At 36.1% G+C, this 20,654-nt stretch overlaps 1 protein-coding gene across 2 annotated transcripts in view; it reads right to left on the bottom strand.

Annotated features, from left to right (window-relative positions):
- Positions 1 to 1,052: 1,052 nt before the first annotated feature.
- EYE (conserved oligomeric Golgi complex component-related / COG complex component-like protein) overlaps positions 1,053 to 20,654 on the bottom strand; it is a 175,614-nt gene continuing 156,012 nt past the window's right edge. For both annotated transcript variants that reach the window (XM_089446455.1, XM_089446456.1), the window contains 2 exons: positions 1,847 to 2,197; positions 1,053 to 1,676 (listed from right to left, as the gene is read on the bottom strand). In XM_089446455.1, coding sequence (XP_089302581.1) covers positions 1,398 to 1,676; positions 1,847 to 2,197 — 630 coding nt within the window. In that variant the 3' untranslated portion in view covers positions 1,053 to 1,397. The remainder of the gene's footprint in view (positions 1,677 to 1,846; positions 2,198 to 20,654) is intronic.

Raw genomic sequence — 20,654 nt, 5'->3', positions numbered from 1 at the left:
TTCCCCCACTATCCATGTTCATTATCAAGGATGCGATCTGTTACTAGATTTCTCTAATTTGCTTGTCGACCAGAAGCAAATAGTTGAGACCCAACTAGTCAGATCAGATTGTGATCAGATTGCGGTGAGAATAATTATTTCCTCGCCTTTACCTCTCCAAGGAGAAGAGTTGAGGTTTATAATACCAGACACTACAGATATAATTACTTAATGTTTATAATATAGATAACATATATCAATTACTTGGGTACATGATAAGTGGTCCTCCTTTAGCCCATCAAAAATCGATGCAGATATCATATTGAGAACAACTTCACAACCAGATAAGGAGCTGCAAGGCTGCCTAATCAGACTTCATACTGGGAAATTTGATTTCGAAGAGTTGAGAAAAAGTCATCTCAATGGGCAGAACGAGTGATAAAACTAACAATTTATTGGCAGGCATGCCCATCTCTCCTTGTAATTCATATTGAAAATCGAGTTAATGGTAAGCATTTGAATGTATGAATGGATAACTAGTTCATTTCAATCGCATTCGGAAATTTTATTACCGGTGCAGCAATTTTTCATAATTCGGAATTTAGCTATGACCTTAAATGATACAATCAAGGGTAGCATATCTCTGAATGGTATGAGAATTTGTGGCATGCGACCGTGTGTTTTAAACATAGGTTGAGATCTGAGAACACATTCTTGAAATGTGGGATCTGGAATTACAGTTTTTAGGCTTTCAAAATATAGCTGTCACATAATAACATCATGTCAATCCTATCCCACTGAAGCTCAGCTTAGCATTCATTTCATGTCTAGTGCACAGACGATGCAATCTTCTAGAAATATCTGTTTTCTGCATAGCCTACTCTTTGTTGCAATTGGATCAAATGTAGCCAACTCGTAACATTTGCAAAGATATGTGCTATCACATATTTATCTAACAAGAATTTTCACATCTTAGAGAATGAAAAAGAACCACTCAACATAAATATTTATTAAATTCATTTAAAAATGAGCCAGTTAATATTAATTTTATTTCATACATATGGCACAAAAACTGAATATAAATAGACAATAACCTTCAATCTGGTAATCAAAAATGGATCCAATGTTTTACAGGACAAATGTGAAAATTCGTAGTGTCATTACCTCCAATGCCATAAAGGAGCAATGAAACTTGAAGAGTACTGCAGAACCCTAGTTAATTGATAGAGCATATATTGCCTCTACCAAGGTGCCCTTCCACTCAGAGCTTCATATGCTACATCAAATCTACTTTCCTTGAAGTCCAGAAACTTCATCTCCATACGTTCTATAACTGATCGTTGAGCATTCTGACCTAGTGTGATGAATTCGGTAACACAAACTGCAAGATATGCTCTTGGCCAATAAGACTGATTACATTAATCCAATGTTACATGACGAATTTTACAGATAAGTCGGGCAGTTGGTAAGTCAAGTTGACCCACTGCATCTGATTTCACAAGTTCTCGAAGCTCCTCTCTAGAAGTAGCGAGACAGTTCTGAAAAGTAGCCAAAACTGGAGGAATTGGCATTGAAAGAGCAGATAGTACATTACAGAGATATTCAATATCTACTGATAGTTGTTGAGCTCCGTGATCACTTAATGACTGAATACCTCGCAATTGTTCAATGTAAAGGGCTGTGGCACCTTCTGCAACCTATTTTGCAGTCACTTTTACATCAGAAGGCAGAGAAAGGGAAGAGAAAATCCATGACACTAGATAAATCTAAAATTACTCAACAGCTAATCATTGCAATTTGCAAACAGTATAAATCTAAAATTACTCAACAGCTAATCATTGCAATTTGAAAACAGTTCTGAATCTACCTTGAACATCCACTCAGTTGCAAAAAATTGAGCTTCATCAGTGTTTGCCTCCGCATTGGTATTCAATCCTGTTGTCCCAGCATCCAATACAAGAGGCTCTAGTTGTTGAGGTAAAGTAAGAAGATATTCACCAATGCTGGTAACATATGGCTGAGGGTAGGCACTAAAACTTGGTAAAGAAAAAGCATTGTCTTCTTCAGCTGACGTCCAGATTGCCATTCTAGATACATCTTTGATCCTTTGCCGAACTTTTAATATCAGAACCTCATAAACAAGTTCATTGACAGCATTTGAGAAAGCTCCAACCCTTTGAGAAGTATGTGGAAGAGCATGAAATCGAGGATCCCTTGCCTACACAGACAAAGGTAATCAATCATTATGAACCAGTCTAATGAAAAACAGAAATCTATCATTCTGAACAAATAGTAAAATAATAGTTGATAAGAATAAACTACCACGTGCAATTCCAAATCAAACAAAATTTTCAATGGTGTAAGAAATAGACTTGGATTTGCAGAAAATGAAAGAGTAATATGCTAACGGTTAGGCAATACTCATGATTGAAAAGAAAATGAAAACTGAAACACAAGTTCATCAATTAGATGGTGTACCAAATCAAGACTCAAACAAATAATGCCAAAATAAGAGCCATACTAGTAACATCATAAGATAAGCTCTTTAAATGGTCATCATGATTTCTCTCTTTGGGTTCATAACATACAAACGGCATAATCCATCACTCGCTTACTCAATGAACCAACACTAAAGAAGATTCGTACAATCATTTAAGGGATTTGAAACTCTACAAAATATCATTTTTGTTTATCAAAGTAGTTGTCCTTTCCCAAACTGGCATCCACATCAAGACTAATCCTCATACTTGGTACCAAAGAATGCCACTCAAGCCGTTGATCTTCAGCTTAGAGACCATCACTTTTGCTCTCTACTAGTTGATGTCACCACAAGGCTTACATTTGATGTCCTCAAACTGGAATTCAGGTAGACATAAATGGAATTGCTTCATTCCACTGTTTGGAGATATATGAACAGTTTTCATTCTGACACATATCACTGCAATTTGTAAGAATTACCATTTAATGCACAAATAGTTCACAAAATCAAGCCAAAAATAAAGGAGACCCCATGAGATTTGGATTTGACAATAGAAATCAAGTCTCCGTGCTCATTTTAAAATTGATCTCAAGATGTTTTCCTGTCAATGCTACCTTGAAATTCACAAGTAACAGAGAGTTGAAATGTGGGAACCTTGATCAAACAAAGATCTGAAATAAAGTATAAAATTTCTATAAACCATGTCTTGATGAGCCTCATCAGTCCTCTCGATCAAATATTCCACACAACAAGCTTTCTTGAATGGATTATAGTAGCAGTAATTATATGAAGATTCTTGTTGAGAAACATCTTGGGATAAGCAGAATTTTATAAATGTAAACCTTACAAGATACAAAGCTACAAATAGATACACAATCCGCAAGGGTAGTGCCCACGAGAGACAGATGCTCTACAATGAAGAATCTATGCAAAAAAATGCAGTATCTTATTAGAATTTAGAACACAAACCAAATCAGATCAGTATGAGACAGAGGCAGTGCGTCTCAGCTGCACCCAGATGCACTGTTGGGGAATGACACCAAAACCAAAAACAATTTGCTGCAACGGGGATGTGGTCCACGTTTCAAGTTAAAACCCCCTCAACCCCCCACAATAATAATTAATAAAAAATAAAAATCAACCAACAAAGAGGACATGCTCAGCATATGTTATCAATTATTTTTGTTAAAATGCACCCTCAGATCTAGCGCTAGGGCATAGATGAGTATGTGTTGAGATAATTAGCTTAAGTAGAAACTATTCTTGAAACTCAGTGCTAGTGATGAAAATTTGGGCCAACTTCTCTCAAATCTTAAACATGCACAATAGAGCACATTTTCAATGGATCATTATAACAATTCAATGCATGTATGCTTCTATCTGTGTTTCACTGAGGGGTCATAGTGACCAACTTGCTTTCCAGAAATTTATGCTACTAAGGTTGAGAAGGCAAGGTTAGTTTGAAGAGAGGCAAGGTTCCACAAAAGAAGTTCCTCTCTATGCCCATACTTAAAAACAATCCAAGAATGGTATGTAACGGCTTGAACGAACTGGCTTTCCAAATTCCAGCTATCCGTTTCTGGAAATTGGTTTCATTTGTCATAAATCAAAAGTGAGTGAAGATCTGTCTCTCGCCCATCCTGGTTCGTGCTAAAAGAGTAAACAGCCAGGAACGGGGGGAAGCCTGAGTCTCAACCTTTTTATTATTATAAACCTCATGCATCATAATCACGTTAAAGGTGAAGACACCATAATGTTATTCTGCATAAGCACAAGCATCACTCAATCATTTCATCTAACAATCATAGGACTGGAATTTTATTCCTACACAAATCTACACTCTAATACCATACATGAAATGGACCATAGATTTTCCATAATTTAGCCATAATCAACACAATAAAAATAACCAATAAATATGATCATAAGAGCAACCAAGAACACGAGAATTATAATGCAGAAAGCCAAGGGAAAACACTCCACTCCTCAACGATAAGCTCAATTCATCATGTGATCTAATAAAAATGACTCTAGTGATTCGTATATATTCACAAGGTTCAGTTTGTTTCCCCTAACTCATAATTGTAGGACCACAATCCAACTTAACAATCACCAATGTGGAACCACAGAGGACCCAACAAATCCGATTTAAACTTTACACATACTAAGTTACTAACATTACCATACAGTTGATAGGATCTCTTTTTATGGAAAAGGAAATGTCAAGGTACATTCGATGGGGACGCATGCCTGCACTTTCATTGAGTGGCACTGCAAAGGTCTAAGCAAAATTGGGAGTTCATGCTTCAACCCAAAATCAGCATTTTCCATAGGGATGTAGAAGCTGCTAAGATTGTGGTCAAGGTGGAGATATTAACACTTCTTACTTATGTTAGGAAGAGTAATGTTATGTATTTTTTGCACATTAAAGTAAAATAAAATACACGTTCACCAACCTAATTCAAAGATTAAAATAAAATAAAAAAATCACAGCTGCATAGGAAAATCACTGCTAATATTGATTGATTAGGCTTCAAGTAATATTATATAATAAAATGAAAACTAAAATAGTAGGATGTATGATTGGGTTTTATACTCCAAAACTAAGATGACTTAATGGAGTTCCAACATTATGCATTATGAATATCATTGGATTAACCACGATGGCAGTATGAAGCATGAAGACAGCAAAGAGAGGAAATGGTCAAAGATTATTGGTGCAATGGTCTTTTACTCAGGTAACATTAAATATACAAATAGAGAAAAATAAACACAATTGATTTGGTTGTACATTTATGATATGCATCATCTTGAATCAAAGCTTGATAGAGGGAGATGAAAAGATATTTAACTCTATAGTCAATCTCCAAAATTTTCGTAGTCTTGTAAATTGATCTTCAAAGCCTTGGTCTAATACAACAATCTTGAAAATAAGAAAACTAGAATACCAATGACTAATTTCTGGTGTTCATGCCAAGGTATTCAAAATGCGATGAAACAAAAATTATTGTGGAAATAAACATCCAAAAAAGAAATGTTATCACATGTTTGTCCCATGTTGAGAAGGGCACCCGACCAACTGACAACCCTCTACATGCATCAAGTGCCAACACAAAGACACTACACAGCAAATCGAAAGCACAAAGCGTGTTTTAAGCCTTTTTATTCCTACCTTCATTTCCCTAGAACTCTCTTTGTGGTAGATGCTTCCAATGAACAATGTAAAACACACCTTCCCCAATGTGGGAATTTACTACATATAAGCATGTGCATCTCACAACAGCCATAAAAACATTTCGCTAAGTGGCCGTGAGTTGGGGGTATAAACTCTACCAAATTCATTGAGGACTTGCATCTTACCCCAACCGCATTACTTTGTACACTTGCACAGATTGGATGGCCCACAATGAGCTAGCATGTCACCTTAGGGAATCAAACTTGGCAGGAGCAATAACAACCCCCCAGTTTTAGTAACCAAGAAAGCCTTTGTTGAGTGTCTCCCTAGAGACTAAAGAAACAAAGAATACAAGAAAGAAAACTTATCCTTCCAGAATGCATAATATTCACTCCAAAAACCATTGCACATACAATTAACTCGCTTGACTATTACTCATCCGGTATGCCAAACTACTGAGTAAAGTTTCAATTAAAAGCATAACAAACATACATCTCCTAATCTATGTAGAATTCCTTGTAAGGGACGATGCAAAAGATGAGAACGTCGACTTCTAGGGTTAAAGACATTTTCTCTATTTTTTCACGTCGTTGAATGTGAAGATTGGGGCCTTTCAAAAGATATTCAAGTGGGGGAGGTCACTTGAAAGTTGAACCATAAGGATTAGTGGGTTGCAACTTCAATCATCCAACTAATCCATAAGATAATTACTAGTTACAAATTACATTCAACCCCTTTTGACCTGTAGCACATTAACCTTTTGACAATCATCAAAACCATCTCATCTACACTCTGAATGCAAGTAGAACTTGTAACACACAACTCACCTACAAGACAGATACAAGTGAATATTTAAACATTATTTCATGGCAAGCAATAAACAACAGGAGCATGTTTCTAACATGCTATCATTTCCTTTACAGATTAAGACTCAAAAGTGTTGATTTTTTGAATACTAGATCTGATTTATATCCCAAGCATTTCTTAACCCAGTAAATATTTTCTGAAATTGCTAAATATAATAAACTTGTATTTTAACAATAAAATTTGACAGCAACCCATGGGGCATAGAATAGATGGTGATGGCGTGTACTATTAAGGCACTTTGTGATGTGAAGGTCACTAGTTCGAAACTCCATGGGCAAAAATCCAGCGATGTTAAGGGTTGGTGTGGCCTAGACTAGGTGTGATCCTCAGGTGATTTTGATGACTTAGATGCCCCTGGGTCGTGGTTTCTCAAGCTAAACATTAAGCGTGCAATCATCTTAGGACTCACACAACTTAGCAAACAAACAAACAAAAATTGACAACAAAAATTATAAACCCTCCAATTTATCCTTCACTTTTATTCTCAAAATAAATAAGGGTTCCCTTACATGTAAATTGGCCAAAAGAGAAATACAATTTTTTACAACAATTAAAACCTAGAGAACTCAGCGTCCTAAAAAACCCCGAACTACACCCACATGTAGCCTTCCTCTCTCATAGTCGGCACATGTGCAACCTATGAGTTATACCATCCACACATGTAGCCCAGACTCAAATTAGTCGTCACAGCTGCGGCCTTCTTGCACAGGTCCTTAGCTCATGCAACTCTCCAAGAGCTAAATCTCAACCCTATGTGAATCTAATGCTCACCAACTCATAAAGTCTCATTGTCCAATGAAATTCTCAGCTACAAATTGTTCCCTCTCTTTTGCCTTGAGTCTCTTACTACTCAATTGAGAAAATATCTCTCTAAAATCTACAAATCACTTGCAATTGACTTGTGTCTTTCTTTTTCCCTTAGGATGTCATGTAATTATTCACTGAGCTAAATCTCAAACCCTAATTTCCAAAATGATAGATGGTTAGGATTAAACCTTAACCCACTTGAGATCAATAGTTGAGATTAGATCTAGATCACTAACATGAATAATTCACTTTTCCTTAGAAAACCTTAGCCCAATAGCCAACATTAATCAATTATTTATCAATGTGCTTTTCCTAAATTAGACTTAGCAAAAAGATCATAATAGACACTTACTCAGCATAAGCAAGCTCCTACGAGGGTCTTGGACTACTCCTACATGCTTGACACTTAGCCTATGCAAATGTACCCATCCACTGCTACAATCATCAACATCCAAAAATGTCATAATGAGGGAAAAATCATGCTAAAACTAGGGATGAATGATGGACCATTTAAATTCCCATCATGAACTTAATTATTTTCAAGTATAAATTGTTAGATGTCTGTAAGTTTAAAAGATTGAGCAATCAAAATCTTGCCCTATTTCCACAAAATTGCAACTAGCAAGAGACGAAAGAAAAAGTGCCTACAATTTCTTAACACATGCAACTTCCATTACTCAAACAATGCACCCTTGTCAATATCTCCTATCAAATAATGTCACAACATTAGAGAAGTCCCCTACTCCTTGGATTTAGAGCATGTATAAAAACAAATATGATTTTGAACCTACGCTACATCATAATAAAAAGTTCACTTCAACCTATCCATAATATCTTGTTAAGCAACTTTGCAAGTGACATTTCCTTTAATTTTCATTTTCATCCTTTTACTTATATTTTCCATTGCCATGAAATGACTCAGGATGTTTGAGAGTGGTTTCGACCTCATTGGATTTCATATGGAGAAACTAGAATTTTAGATTTCACTCAAAATTCAACAGACTTAACGGTTTTCAGGATTTCATGGTTTGGGGATTTGCAATGTTTCCATTTGATACTATCATGCATGAGGGTATGAGATTGGCATTTGATCAAAAGCATGAAGCCCTTTAAGAACCTTGATCGTGGTGGCATTGATGTTGAACTTTGTTGATGTTGGTGGTACTGATTGTTGAACTCCTCTACCATGGCCTTAACAAGAATGCACCCTTCACTCAAAGGAAAACAACTGGTTAGGCATGCTCATCTTTTTCTACCACATTATAAGGTTGAGAAGATGAACCCTTCACTCAAACCAAAATCATTGGTTAGGCATGTTAAACCTTTTCAATTTCTATCATGTTATAAGGTTGAGCAATCCAAGTCTGAAGACTTTGAGCTAGATGATATTAATGTATCTCTTGTTGATGATGTTTATGTATTTCTAGTAGCGTTGAACCAATGATGATTTTCATGAGTGACCATGTTGATTAGTGATTTGTAGTTTTGATGTCTATTTTTGCTACTACTACTAAAGTTGTAGAGGATTTTTAGGAGTCCTCAAACTCGGAGGCATATTATTTATGTAGCTCATGTTGATGATCTCTTGTTTAGTAGTGGTGATGAGTTTGATCATGATGAGGAGTGATCATGTTGTTGATCACTGATATGTAGACTTGTAGTAGTTCAGTGACCCCATAGCTTAGAGCATTGTTTTCGGACTCTAGAGGCCATTTAGAGCCTCATTGATTATGTATTTTGTTGTGGATATGTATTGCACTCGATGCCATTTTGATATATTCACCTTTACATGGTATATAGATGAGAAAACCTTGCATATTTTGTTTCTATTGGCTTGGAATTATGGTTTTAAATCTTAAAAACAGTTTTTTTCATTAAAATTTAATTATTTAATGTATTTTTTTAAACCGGTTCATTTAGACCTGACCAGTCCCAGTTCGACCGGTTCCGGTTCGAAACTCGGTTCATTAGGTGGACCGGTCCGGTCACCGGTTCCGGTTTTTAAAACATTGGTCTCACTATAGTAGTACTGTAAGTTTCTAATTGTTTATTTCAATGTTGCAAACATCGGCATCAATATAAAATCAGAAAGGGTCCAGAATTTCTGCAAACATCAGCACCCATGACAATTCCTACTTCAAGTTTCTCACAATTTTCTTCTTTTTCCTTCAGCTCGAATTTCATCACTTCTTTTGTACTCTTAGCGTCTTCTAGCTGAATTTTCAAGGAGATGACAACTTCAAATTTTTTCTCTTGCTCTTTTAGTTTTTGATCAAATTCTACTTCTAGCTTCTCATAATCCTCAACCTTTCCCTTTAGGTGAATTGTCAACATTTCTTCTCTCTTTTCTAATTTTGTTGCTTGACTTCTCAAGAGAAAAACTTTGTTTCATCAATGTTCTGACTCTTCTCTTCAAGGATTTGCAAATGCTCTTTAAGCCTTCTCTTTTCTTTTTTTAGCGTGACTATTTGTTCTTGAACAGCCACAAATTCTACTTCAAAATCATTCGTGTAAACTTCTTCAAGATCTGACTGACTCTTCCGATTGTCTTCATCTTCTTTAAAAGATTCTATATTCATGGCTATGGAGGAGACTTCTTTCGGGGTTTGGAGTCACGCCTTCTCCACTTTGCCATCATTGTTTTTGAGATCTACCTTCCAATTGTTAGGTTTTGTCTAAAGGTACCGACTTTGATACAAATTCTTGGAAAACTTAGAGGGGGAGCGAATCAATATTTCATTATTAACTATTTTTATCTTTTAACACATTTGATGCACATAAATCATGAAATGTAGATCTTTAAATAAGAAACACTTATACAATTTTTTCTTTGTAAATATTTTGTAAGCTTCCTTGTACAAAGTAAGCACCAACTTACAACTTTCACAGGCACCAACCTACAGGAGATTTCATTCCCCTGGTTGCACCAACTCAGCAAATGTACGCACCAACCTACAGGGCACACCAATCCCACCCAGTTGAGCACTAAACAAACTGTAGGAACAAACCTGCATCTTCAAGTTGCTCCTCAGATCTGTCATCAATAACTTCTGGTCCTCAGAAAATTCTTCAGTGTGTTGTCATCTAACCATGCAACCATCAAGTTTGCGCCTTCAAGCTTGATTACACCCACTTGACTTGTACTCTTTAACTTTTTTCTTTTCAACTAGACTTCTTGTGTTGGCTCTTTAGACTTGATTTCCTACATGGAAGTTCTTCATATTTGATCAAAAAGAGGTCTTCCCATCTGGCACTTCAGCTTCCTCAACTCTTGTTGTTCATTGTTCAATTGTTACTACTTAGGCTTATTATATGTTCAAAGAGAAGGTTTACCTACATGGTAGCTTGTCCTCAGCACTGTAGATTTCTTTTGGCTACATAGATATTTTCAACACAATTTGAACCAAACAAGCCTTTACAACCTTGAAGGTCTACTTCCTATGGCCTATCAACCTTTGCAATAAACACTCACCTTGTGTAGCCCAAAGGCCTTTCATAAAAATTGTCCACAATAGCCCTATTCTTATTGTAGCTTCGTCCACAATAGGGCTCAGCCCTATCATCACCTTAACATCACAACTACTTCAATTAAAAACTCCCTTAACACTATTGATAAATCTATGGCAGCTAGATTAGGGTGATTTCTCTTTACTTTGATAACTGCCTGTGATGTTCTTTACTTCAACTTGTAGTATTCAAAATTAGCTTCTTCTTCTTTAGATTATTATTGTGTTCTTATCATCAAACGGCTACCAAAACATGAAGATCAGTAGAACAAATGGACACAAGATGTAGGTTGCTAGCCAAGGCCAAAACCTTTCCTAGAGAGGAAAACCCACAATTAAATCCTCTCTTCTTGTAGAATCTTCAAATTACGAATTCCAAGACCTTTAGACCAAAGACAGAGAACCCTCCAAGACCAAGTCAACCTTCCTTATAGATGAGCAACAAATTTTGTCCTTCCAGCAACTTCGACCCCAACAACTTTCTGCAACTTCGACTCTCAGCAACAATTCAGCCTTTACTGCAAGTCTGCAACTTTTCAGCCCTTCTATAGGAGCTGCAACTTTGCACATGTGGGATAGATAGGCTATTTTAGGCCTCCTTACTCCACTTGGCTTGCTTCTTCTTTCTTGAACAAATAGATGATATGTCTTGTCTTTTGATCACGGATCTTGACCTTGGAGATCTGAAATTTCGTCCTATGTAGTTGTAGAAACCCTAGCTTCCTCTTCACACGTGTGAGAGAGATTGACCCAAAAACTTCAAATTTTGTTGTCTTCTAGTCCTTGTCTTGTCCTTCGCTCCTCTTTCTTGCTCTTCTACTTCTTCTTCTAGTGATCGAACTTTCTTGGATGATATCCTTCAAATGAGGTCGACTGCTTCTTATATATAGGCTTCTAAGGAGGTTGAATTACCCTTCATGAGGTCGACTTGTTCTCTTGTAGGCCGACTTGGTCTTGGAGGGACTTTTGACACAATTTTGACTCAAATAAATTCTTTTGACTTGATACAAGATGCCCAATAGGGTCTATTACATACAACAATGACTCTTTTGACTCCTTGACTCTATGACAAAACTTAGAAGCACACAATGGGTGCTTTGACCTAAAACAAATTTACCTAGAGCATGAAACCCATGCTATATAAAATAACAATAATAAATTTTCTTTCTCTTTTACATCAAATACATAAAATCAAGAATACATAAGATATTATGAAGACCGAACCTAGTTACAAATTTCAATACTCCCTCTTAACTAGGGAGGTATTCATAATACATAGAAGGTACATGGACATTATCATACTGAAGACTTCTCATAAGAAGAGTCAGAATGGTAAGTCACCTCATAAGCTATTTTTTCAACTTATATTAGTGCATCATATCAACCAGCATTGTCATATAGAAAGGCCTTGACTAATAGCTCTATCTCTCCACTAGATTAGAGCACAACGCTGGGGAGGCAATGATTTACACACCTTCATCATTGTCTCTCAAGGCACATACTCTATCCAGATGTTCACAAAGTATGTCCTTTTAGGATCATTCCCCTCTTGGATTTACACATCCTCAAGGAATCCCCTGTTGGCATTATGGTACATGTGTTGTCCTTGATGGCAACCCACTCTCAGGTCAGTTTAGAATTAATAAAGGGCAACTCACATTGTAACAGGTCAATTCAGAGGTAACAGAGAAATGGCACAGAAGAACAAGATGATGGAACAAAGGATTGCAGATCAAACTCGAGCAATTGAAGAAAATGAATGTTTTAAGTTGTATACGTTGGTTCACCTAGTCCAAGTAGCGTATACAAGCGAGTTCACAGAACAAAAGGAGCGTATACGTATGCACGCACTTTCACAAGAGGAAAAGCGTGTATGGGATGGAAAATTAAGGTTAAAGAATACCAAGGGTCCATACCATGGTATTAGCCCACAATATTGAGCGGAATAATGGTTACTTGATCTTGTCTAAGAATACCACAGGTTCTAAGTGTTGTTTTGGTCCGAGGTATTGAAAAAGGCTCTAAGTATATAAGGAGGAGAAGATCAAAGGACTAGGTGTGCAAGGGTTTTTCATGAATACTTCTATCTGAAGAATATTTTATGTTGTAAGGGCTATGGTTATGATATAGATCTGAAATATATTGTGCACCCTTGGATAAAATGTTGGATCAAAATCATAAGACTTGAAATGACTTATCATAGTATGATCTGATAATGGATGGGCTAGATTTGAATGCTAACACAAGTTTTATCCCTTATATGTTATGATCTGGGTATGTGAAACAGAAAATGTTTGATACCCAGAATTTATATATAAAAATATTTTATTAAGATATGAAATTACAGATGATGATGTTTACAGTGGGTTGCCTGGCTTATATACCGCCAGGGACACCCTTTAGGAAAGGGCATGATCTTATGATCGTGCCCTTTCGTCTAACTAAACCTAAATTAAATAATAAACCTAAAATTAACTAATTTTTTTACATAACATTGCCTTCCTCTCGAAAGAATGCTTTGTCCTCAAAGCATACGTAACGACGGATGTTGTTGACAAAATGCTTCATTCTCCCAAGAAGCTTCTTCTTCGGGCAAGTCCTTCCACTTGATCAGATATTCCAAGATGATCAAGGCCGCACATTTTAAAAGGTCTTGGATTAATCTCTCAAGTTCCGTTTTTTGGTGATGTGGATATTGGTATGGCTTGATGTTGACAGGGTCTGACCCTGCCTTGACTTCTATTGTATGCTCAATTTCCCTATTAGGCGGCATCTTCATAGGTAGGTCTTGAAATACTTTTTCATGCTTCCGAATCAAATCTTGTATCTCTGGTGACTCTTCTTTGGTCATATTTGCAGATAACATCTCTAACTGGTGACATTGTACTACATAAGCGGGTGCTCCTTTTCGACTTAGTTTCATCATCTGAGATGATGATACAACTTGATTTTCTGGTGCTTGGAATCCGTGTAGCTTGTACTTCTGACCTCCCCATTTAAATTTTATAAATTGTACTTGATGGTTGGCGGCATAAGTACCTAAAGTTCGTAACCATTGGATACCTAAGACTACATCTACTCCTCCTAACAGTACCGTGAAGAATGGAGACTCTAGATTAAAGTCTTGAATCTGCAAATTGACCTTATGGCATTTCCCTACCTTTTCAATCTTCTTACCATTAGCTACCATCACTTTCATGTTTGGTAAGGGAAATGAAAAGATATTGAGTCTCTTTGCCACGGTTGCATCTAAAAAATTGTGTGTGCTTCCAGAGTCGACGAGAACCACTACGTTGTTCTTCTTTATGTGTCCTTTTAACTTTAAAGTCTGAGGTTGTGATATACCTGTCATAGCTGATAATGACACTTGTGGAATACTTCCATCATCTAGTTCTGGTGAGAATTCTAGGGCATCTCCTGTTTCTTCTATGTCAAAATCTTCACTGTTTGAGTCATTGGTTGCTTCACAATTATATAGGTTTTTTGGTTCTTTTCCTTTAACACACCTATGTTTGGGATCCCACTTTTCACCACAGCGCTTGCATTTACCCTCCTTTATCCTTTGCGCTTCCACATTAGATTTTTCATCTTCACGACGATGTGGTGGAACATATCTTGTATTTTTTGCGTCTGCATACTGAGGTGTTCTTCGTCTTGAATATGTTTTTTCGGCTTTTGACCAAAATATTTGTTCGAATTTCTTTTCGGCTATTTTTGCTTTTCGTCTTGCTACTTCTATTGATGAAATGTCATGCATCTCAAGTTCTACTTGTAAATGGGTTTTAAGTCCCAAGATGTATGACTGAATTAAACGAGATTCTGATAACCCAGGCACTCGAGTTACTAAGGTCTCCCATTCTTGAGTGTATTCGTCCACACTCCCTTTTTGTCGTAATTTGATGAGTTTTGAAAAGAACTCTTCTTCTTTTACACCTTGAAATCTTTTTAAAAAAGCATCTTTAAATTTTCTCCAGCTAATGACGTGTGTTGTTTTTTTCCACCACATATACCAGTTATATGCTTCTCCTTCCATTTTCATGGATGCATGTCTGAGCTTTTCGTCATCGTCAGTGATGTCATATATCTCAAAGTATTCTTCTGCTTTATTTATCCATGCAACATTGTTTTTTTCGTTTCCATCGAATTTAGGCATCTCGAATTTTGCCCATCGCTGGTATGTTGCTACTGGTTGAGCGAAAAAAGGGTGTTGATTGGTAAGTTATCCCAGAGTTGCTTGTTTGTAAAGGCTGTGTTACTCGCTTCTTGGTGGGGTGTCGCTGATTTTTTTGGGGATTCAACTTTGTCATGAGAGTCTGTGGAATTAGTTGAATCTGACGAGATGTGTTCTTGATTCTCTTCACCTTCTTTTAGTAGTTGTTCGGGTGTACAATTCGATCTTTTACACAGACTTTTCAGCATTGATAAGACCTCTATGATCCCTGCTTCTGTCTGGACATGGTAATTTTCCATCTTTATTTCTATTTGATTCGTCGTATCTTGAAGATTTTTTATTTTGTCTGCTTGCTCCCCAAGCTTGCTCTCGACGTCATTTAATCTTTTACTGACCTCGTCGTGGTTGTTATTTATCTTATGCTCTGCATCCAACAACCTTTTTTGGAAATCTGCCATTTTCATTGTCGACATTGAGTGGGTTTGCGGAGGCGTGTATTTATTTGCCAGCTAAAATATTTTTCCTCCCCCTATTTTTTTTTATTAGCTAAAATAATTTTTATACATATAAATTTTAATTAATTAAAATAATTTTAATTAATTAAATTAATATATATATATATATATATATATATAACTTTTTAATTAATTAAAATAAATTTAATTAATTAAATTATATATATTATATATAATATATAATATAATTAAATAAAGTTATGAAATACATATATATATAACATATATATGAATTAATAATATAACTATATAATATACGTATATATAAATAAATTATATATAATATATGTTATATAATATATAAATATTTAATATAAATATATGTTATATATATATATATATATATATTATAACTATATATGTTATATATATGTTATAAATATATATATTGAAATGGAACGGCACAACTATTCGTATGGTCTATAGATCCGATTGGGCTCGAATGAAGTTGCAAATTAAATGAGTGACACAGATTTTGCAGTGAACTATGTGGCTGTAGAATCAATGGATAACACAGAATTTGCAGTGAACTGTGTTGGTGGTTGAATCAACAGAGTGTGGCAGCGAACAAGCAAGGAGGAAATGGAATTGATGGTGACAACTGCAAAATCGAGCAGTGAATGCAGGAAGGACAGAGATAAATGGCAGCAGTAGAGGGTTTTATATATAATTGGGAACGACTGTTGCAATTAAATGATAGCTATCACTGCGGTACAGTGAATGGTTGTTGAATGTAGCAGTGTCTACTTCTGATTTGCAACCACAAGAATTAGAACACAGTTTGAGTACCGAGACAAGAAGACAGAGGCCACTACTATACTATCAGGGGACAATGGCTATAGACACTGCACCACCAAGTATGCTTAAATTTTTAATTTGCGAGGGTTATGTCTGACGGAATTGGCGGCAGCGATAAAGGATTGCGGATGTGGTAGCTAGCGTAAGTGTGAGTGTGGTTTTGTTGTAGGCGGAATGCGGATTTGCGGACTCGGGGATAGCAAATGGCGGCAGTGAGACAGCAGGAACTTATGACAGACGCTGGTACGTGGATGCTGGACGCTGTAAACAATGACTGAGGCAGCGTAGCACCAAACGGAAGCGAAGGCAGTGATCTACTGGCTCTGATACCAGATGAAACAGAAAATGTTTGATACCCAGAATTTATATATAAAAATATTTTATTAAGATATGAAATTACAGATGATGATGTTTACAGTGGGTTGCCTGGCTTATATACCGCCAGGGACACCCTTTAGGAAAGGGCATGATCTTATGATCGTGCCCTTTCGTCTAACTAAACCTAAATTAAATAATAAACCTAAAATTAACTACTTTTTTTACATAACAGTATGTCTGAAGTCTGGAATAGCTACGAAATTATATGTTATTGTTTGCAGATCTATACGTTGGTTTGCCTTGGTGAAGACGCATATACATGCTAGTTCGGCACTTCTAAGTAGCGTATACATTCTGACATATGATTTTTGAAGTTGCAGTTGGTTCTAGTTGTTGATGCAGAGTTCTGGGTCTAGCGCTGTGTTCTGGTGACAGTGATATGATGGTTCAGATTGATTGATTACGATTTGCTTTAGAGTAGATGGGTTTCAATGATTGGTTGTATTGCAGTGGTGATTGATTTTGAACTTCAATGTTACTGATGGGTCCAGTATGAAAATTTGATGAAACATGGCCTACATATGGCGTTGTTGTGTACTAGGAGTATCCAGTCTGAAAATTTATGAAACGTGGTCCCTGGAGGATGAGTGAAGGTAGTAGCCTTCTGTAGGTCGGCGCCTACGTACTGGTAAACATATTAGCCAGTACAAGAGCTAGGGGGTTGGAGCTCCCTTCTAGTAGCAGTTGGAGAACGAGTAAAGGTTGTAGCCTTCTATAGGTCGGCGCCAACATACTGGTAAACATAGCAGCTAGTACAAGAGCTAGGGGGTTGTAGCTCCCTTCCAATAGAAGCTGGAGAACGAGAAAAGGTTGTAGCCTTCTGCAGGTAGATGCATGCGTACTGGTATGACATAAAATCACAATTACACAAGTCATTATGAAAACCGAACCTAGTTACACTTTTCAACACAAGCCAACTAGTCGTTATTTTCCACTTGGAGGAATTTCTCTATAAATAGAAGGCTTTTTGCTTTTATTTTCATCTTGATCTTGAGCTTTGCTCTAATGTAACTTTGTAAAAGTTGGTGTAAAGCCATTGTCCCACTGGGAATGTTTTGATCATCATAATAAAAGACTTTGGGGTGCAGTTCATGGTGTCTTTGTCTCGTTGATTTGTGGTATGTGTTGGGTATGGGCATTCCTATATTGTGCTTCAAATATTAATTGAATCGTTATTTCATTTGTAGATGATAGGAACATTCTATTGGTAAGTTTTGGGCTTATCTTAGGTGATCTGATTCATTGTATGTTCTAACGGTTTCTTCTTGAGAAAATATATAGAGTTTGCAAGGTTCCCCAGTCCTTGGGCTCCAAGTTCACAAACTGTGGGCACAGGCCAACTATGTTTGGATTCTGAATATTTTATGTGATTTTCTAACTTCACTAAGGCTGTGGTTTGACATTTATCTTTCGAAATACATCTAGCCATTGTCAAGATCTACAAAAATTCTATTTTTCAAAAAAAATCTCAAGCATTGTATATTTGTATATAATTTGTAAATTATTTTTGTAAGATAATTTTTTGTAAATAAATTTTTCTAACCCTTGTTTTGCAGCAACTGGGGTTTGGGGTTTTTATTTTATTTTTGTATATATTGGGTTTTTGGGAAAATTTCTTTTTATTTGTACAGGTGAAATCTCTCAAGGGATCAAAGAAAGGAGTAAACTTTTGAAGTTTCCAACCCTTAAAAACCCTAGACGTCTAGGGTTTTTGAGCCCATTTTTGCAGGTTGCTTATTTTCAAATTGGGGAAGAAACCCATTTTTTGAAGGCCCTAGCCCTTACCCAACCTAAAAGGCTAGTGTTTGGGACCTATTTTGCAAGCATTAAGAAGGTTGTAAGCCCTACAAGGGCTAGATCTCATTGCAAACAAGGGTTTCTTCAAGGGATTGGCATTTTATCTCTAATAATTTGTGATTGCAGCAGTCATAAAGGTCTAATATTTGGGTTTTGAGCTAACATTTTGTGAGTGCAAGTGTTGAGGAGTGATTTCTCTCACATCTCCAAACTCGGCATAGGCCATTAGGCTTTAGGGTTTGCTTCTATTGCCTTCATCTCTCATTTTTTACTGCATAATTTATATCAAATCTGATATATTGATATAACAGTGGCATAGGCATCATAATACAAGCCTAAAGAACCCACACATTAAGTTAATAACTCATACAAGACATCAAAATAAATTACAAGGGTTTGATCTATCAATTTTATTGTTTTATGTTGGCTGTCATATAATTTTCAAGGTCTGATTTGAAATTGTAGAGGTCTGATCTGAAAGTTTCAGGTCTGATATAATTGTTACAGCAGTGTATTCAGGGCATAAACACACATAAAATAAGCCTAAATTCATTAACAAGTCACTTAAGGCATTGAACATTAATCTTGTGGTTAAATTGATTGCATATAAGTTATTTTTGAGGACTGTTGGGCAATTTCCAGATCTGATATATTTGCTACAGCCATTTATGCAGTCATATAAACTAAATAAGAATCATCAAAATTGACTGAAAATCATCTAAAAATCACTCAAATTGATTAGCTAATCATTGGAGCTTATTTGGCATTAATATTTAGGCACCTTGTTGGTTTATTAAAGACTGAATCACTAATTTTCTGAGTTATTACAGATCTGATATACATCATTTTGAGGTCTGATCTGAGCATAATAAATATGATCTATAGTGTCTAAGCAGTCCTATAATCAAGTGAATATCATTGGAAGTTAAATGCATTGATTTTCTAGCTTATCTTTGGCATCTTGCATCATTTCTTGACTGCTGATATAAAATTGCAGACCTCTGAATACAAGGTTGCAGCAATAATAAATCACATATAAGTCTCTAAAATTGGGTAAGGAAATTTTACAATTCATAATCATTCATGGTTGAAGTGATTTGGGCTTATTTTAGCCATTAGCATCTTTTACACTCTTGCATTCACACAAGTGCTCTAATCAAGTTGATAAGTGTTTAATTGGCTAATTTCTCTAAGTGACATTGTGGATTAATGCTCTTAATTTCTCATTGTCATTATTGTCATTGAGTGGATTCATTGCTCATTGTTAAATTGGATATCTCTTATGGATGCTATTCTGATCATAATTGTGATAAGAGATTTAAATTTGTCTCTTGTATCTAAGTGGTATATTGGTGATTTATTGATTATAATCTTGGAGATTGTTAATTGTCTTAAGTAGCATTAATCTTGTCTTTGAGAAATTGTCTTACTGCAGCATTTGTCTAGCACTATTAAGCTTGAACACTTTCTCGTCGTTGAGATTTTATTCGTTTATTGTTTAAGTACCTTATTGTTCTTAATTGAAAATCATTGTCATTAAGTACTTAACAAATTAATTAATCTCACCTTAAGAGCATTTATCTCTTGCACTTGCATACTAGGGAAAGCCTCTTGCATTAATAAATTACCTCCAAGCATAAGCTTGATAACTTGGTTGATAGAGAATAGGACCACCTTTTTCAATTTAGCTTGAGGGGCTTAGCACCTCTTTAGTAGTTAACATGGTGACCTTGCAGTCGTCAAAGCCACAGTCTCTGCAGCACCGGAGGCATCGGGTGGTTAGAACACAGGGGGAGGTATCGTTAATCAAGCCTCTGATTGCTTCCCGTTGGCTTCTATCCCACAACCTACTCTAGAGACTAGTTCCAAAATATTTAAGAGGAAGTTTACAATGAGAATAGGCATATAACTTAAAATCAACCAAGATTTTGCATTTCACCTAGCTTGTAGGATTTGCACTTCATCTAGGATAGTCAAGCATCCAAGCAACAATTGTTCATCTGTTTACTTGGCATCAAATTGATAATAAGCAAGAAGTTGATTCCATAAGGCACCGGTTTCACATTTAAATCTAATCTAATCTTTAAGTCCAAAACCAAGTGGCTAGGCCATTCAATCGTGTCTCTCAGACTCGTTGGTTACCAACTTGTCTCTCATTTCCTTCTTTCCTAGGGATTGCCCC

Source organism: Pinus tabuliformis, chromosome X (assembly GCF_031772625.1).
Source record: "Pinus tabuliformis cultivar Carrire ecotype Pingquan chromosome X, CPIR1, whole genome shotgun sequence".
Taxonomy (NCBI): Eukaryota; Viridiplantae; Streptophyta; class Pinopsida; order Pinales; family Pinaceae; genus Pinus; species Pinus tabuliformis.
Note: the sequence above shows the minus strand (reverse complement) of the source record. Positions and strands in the feature narration are given on the sequence as shown.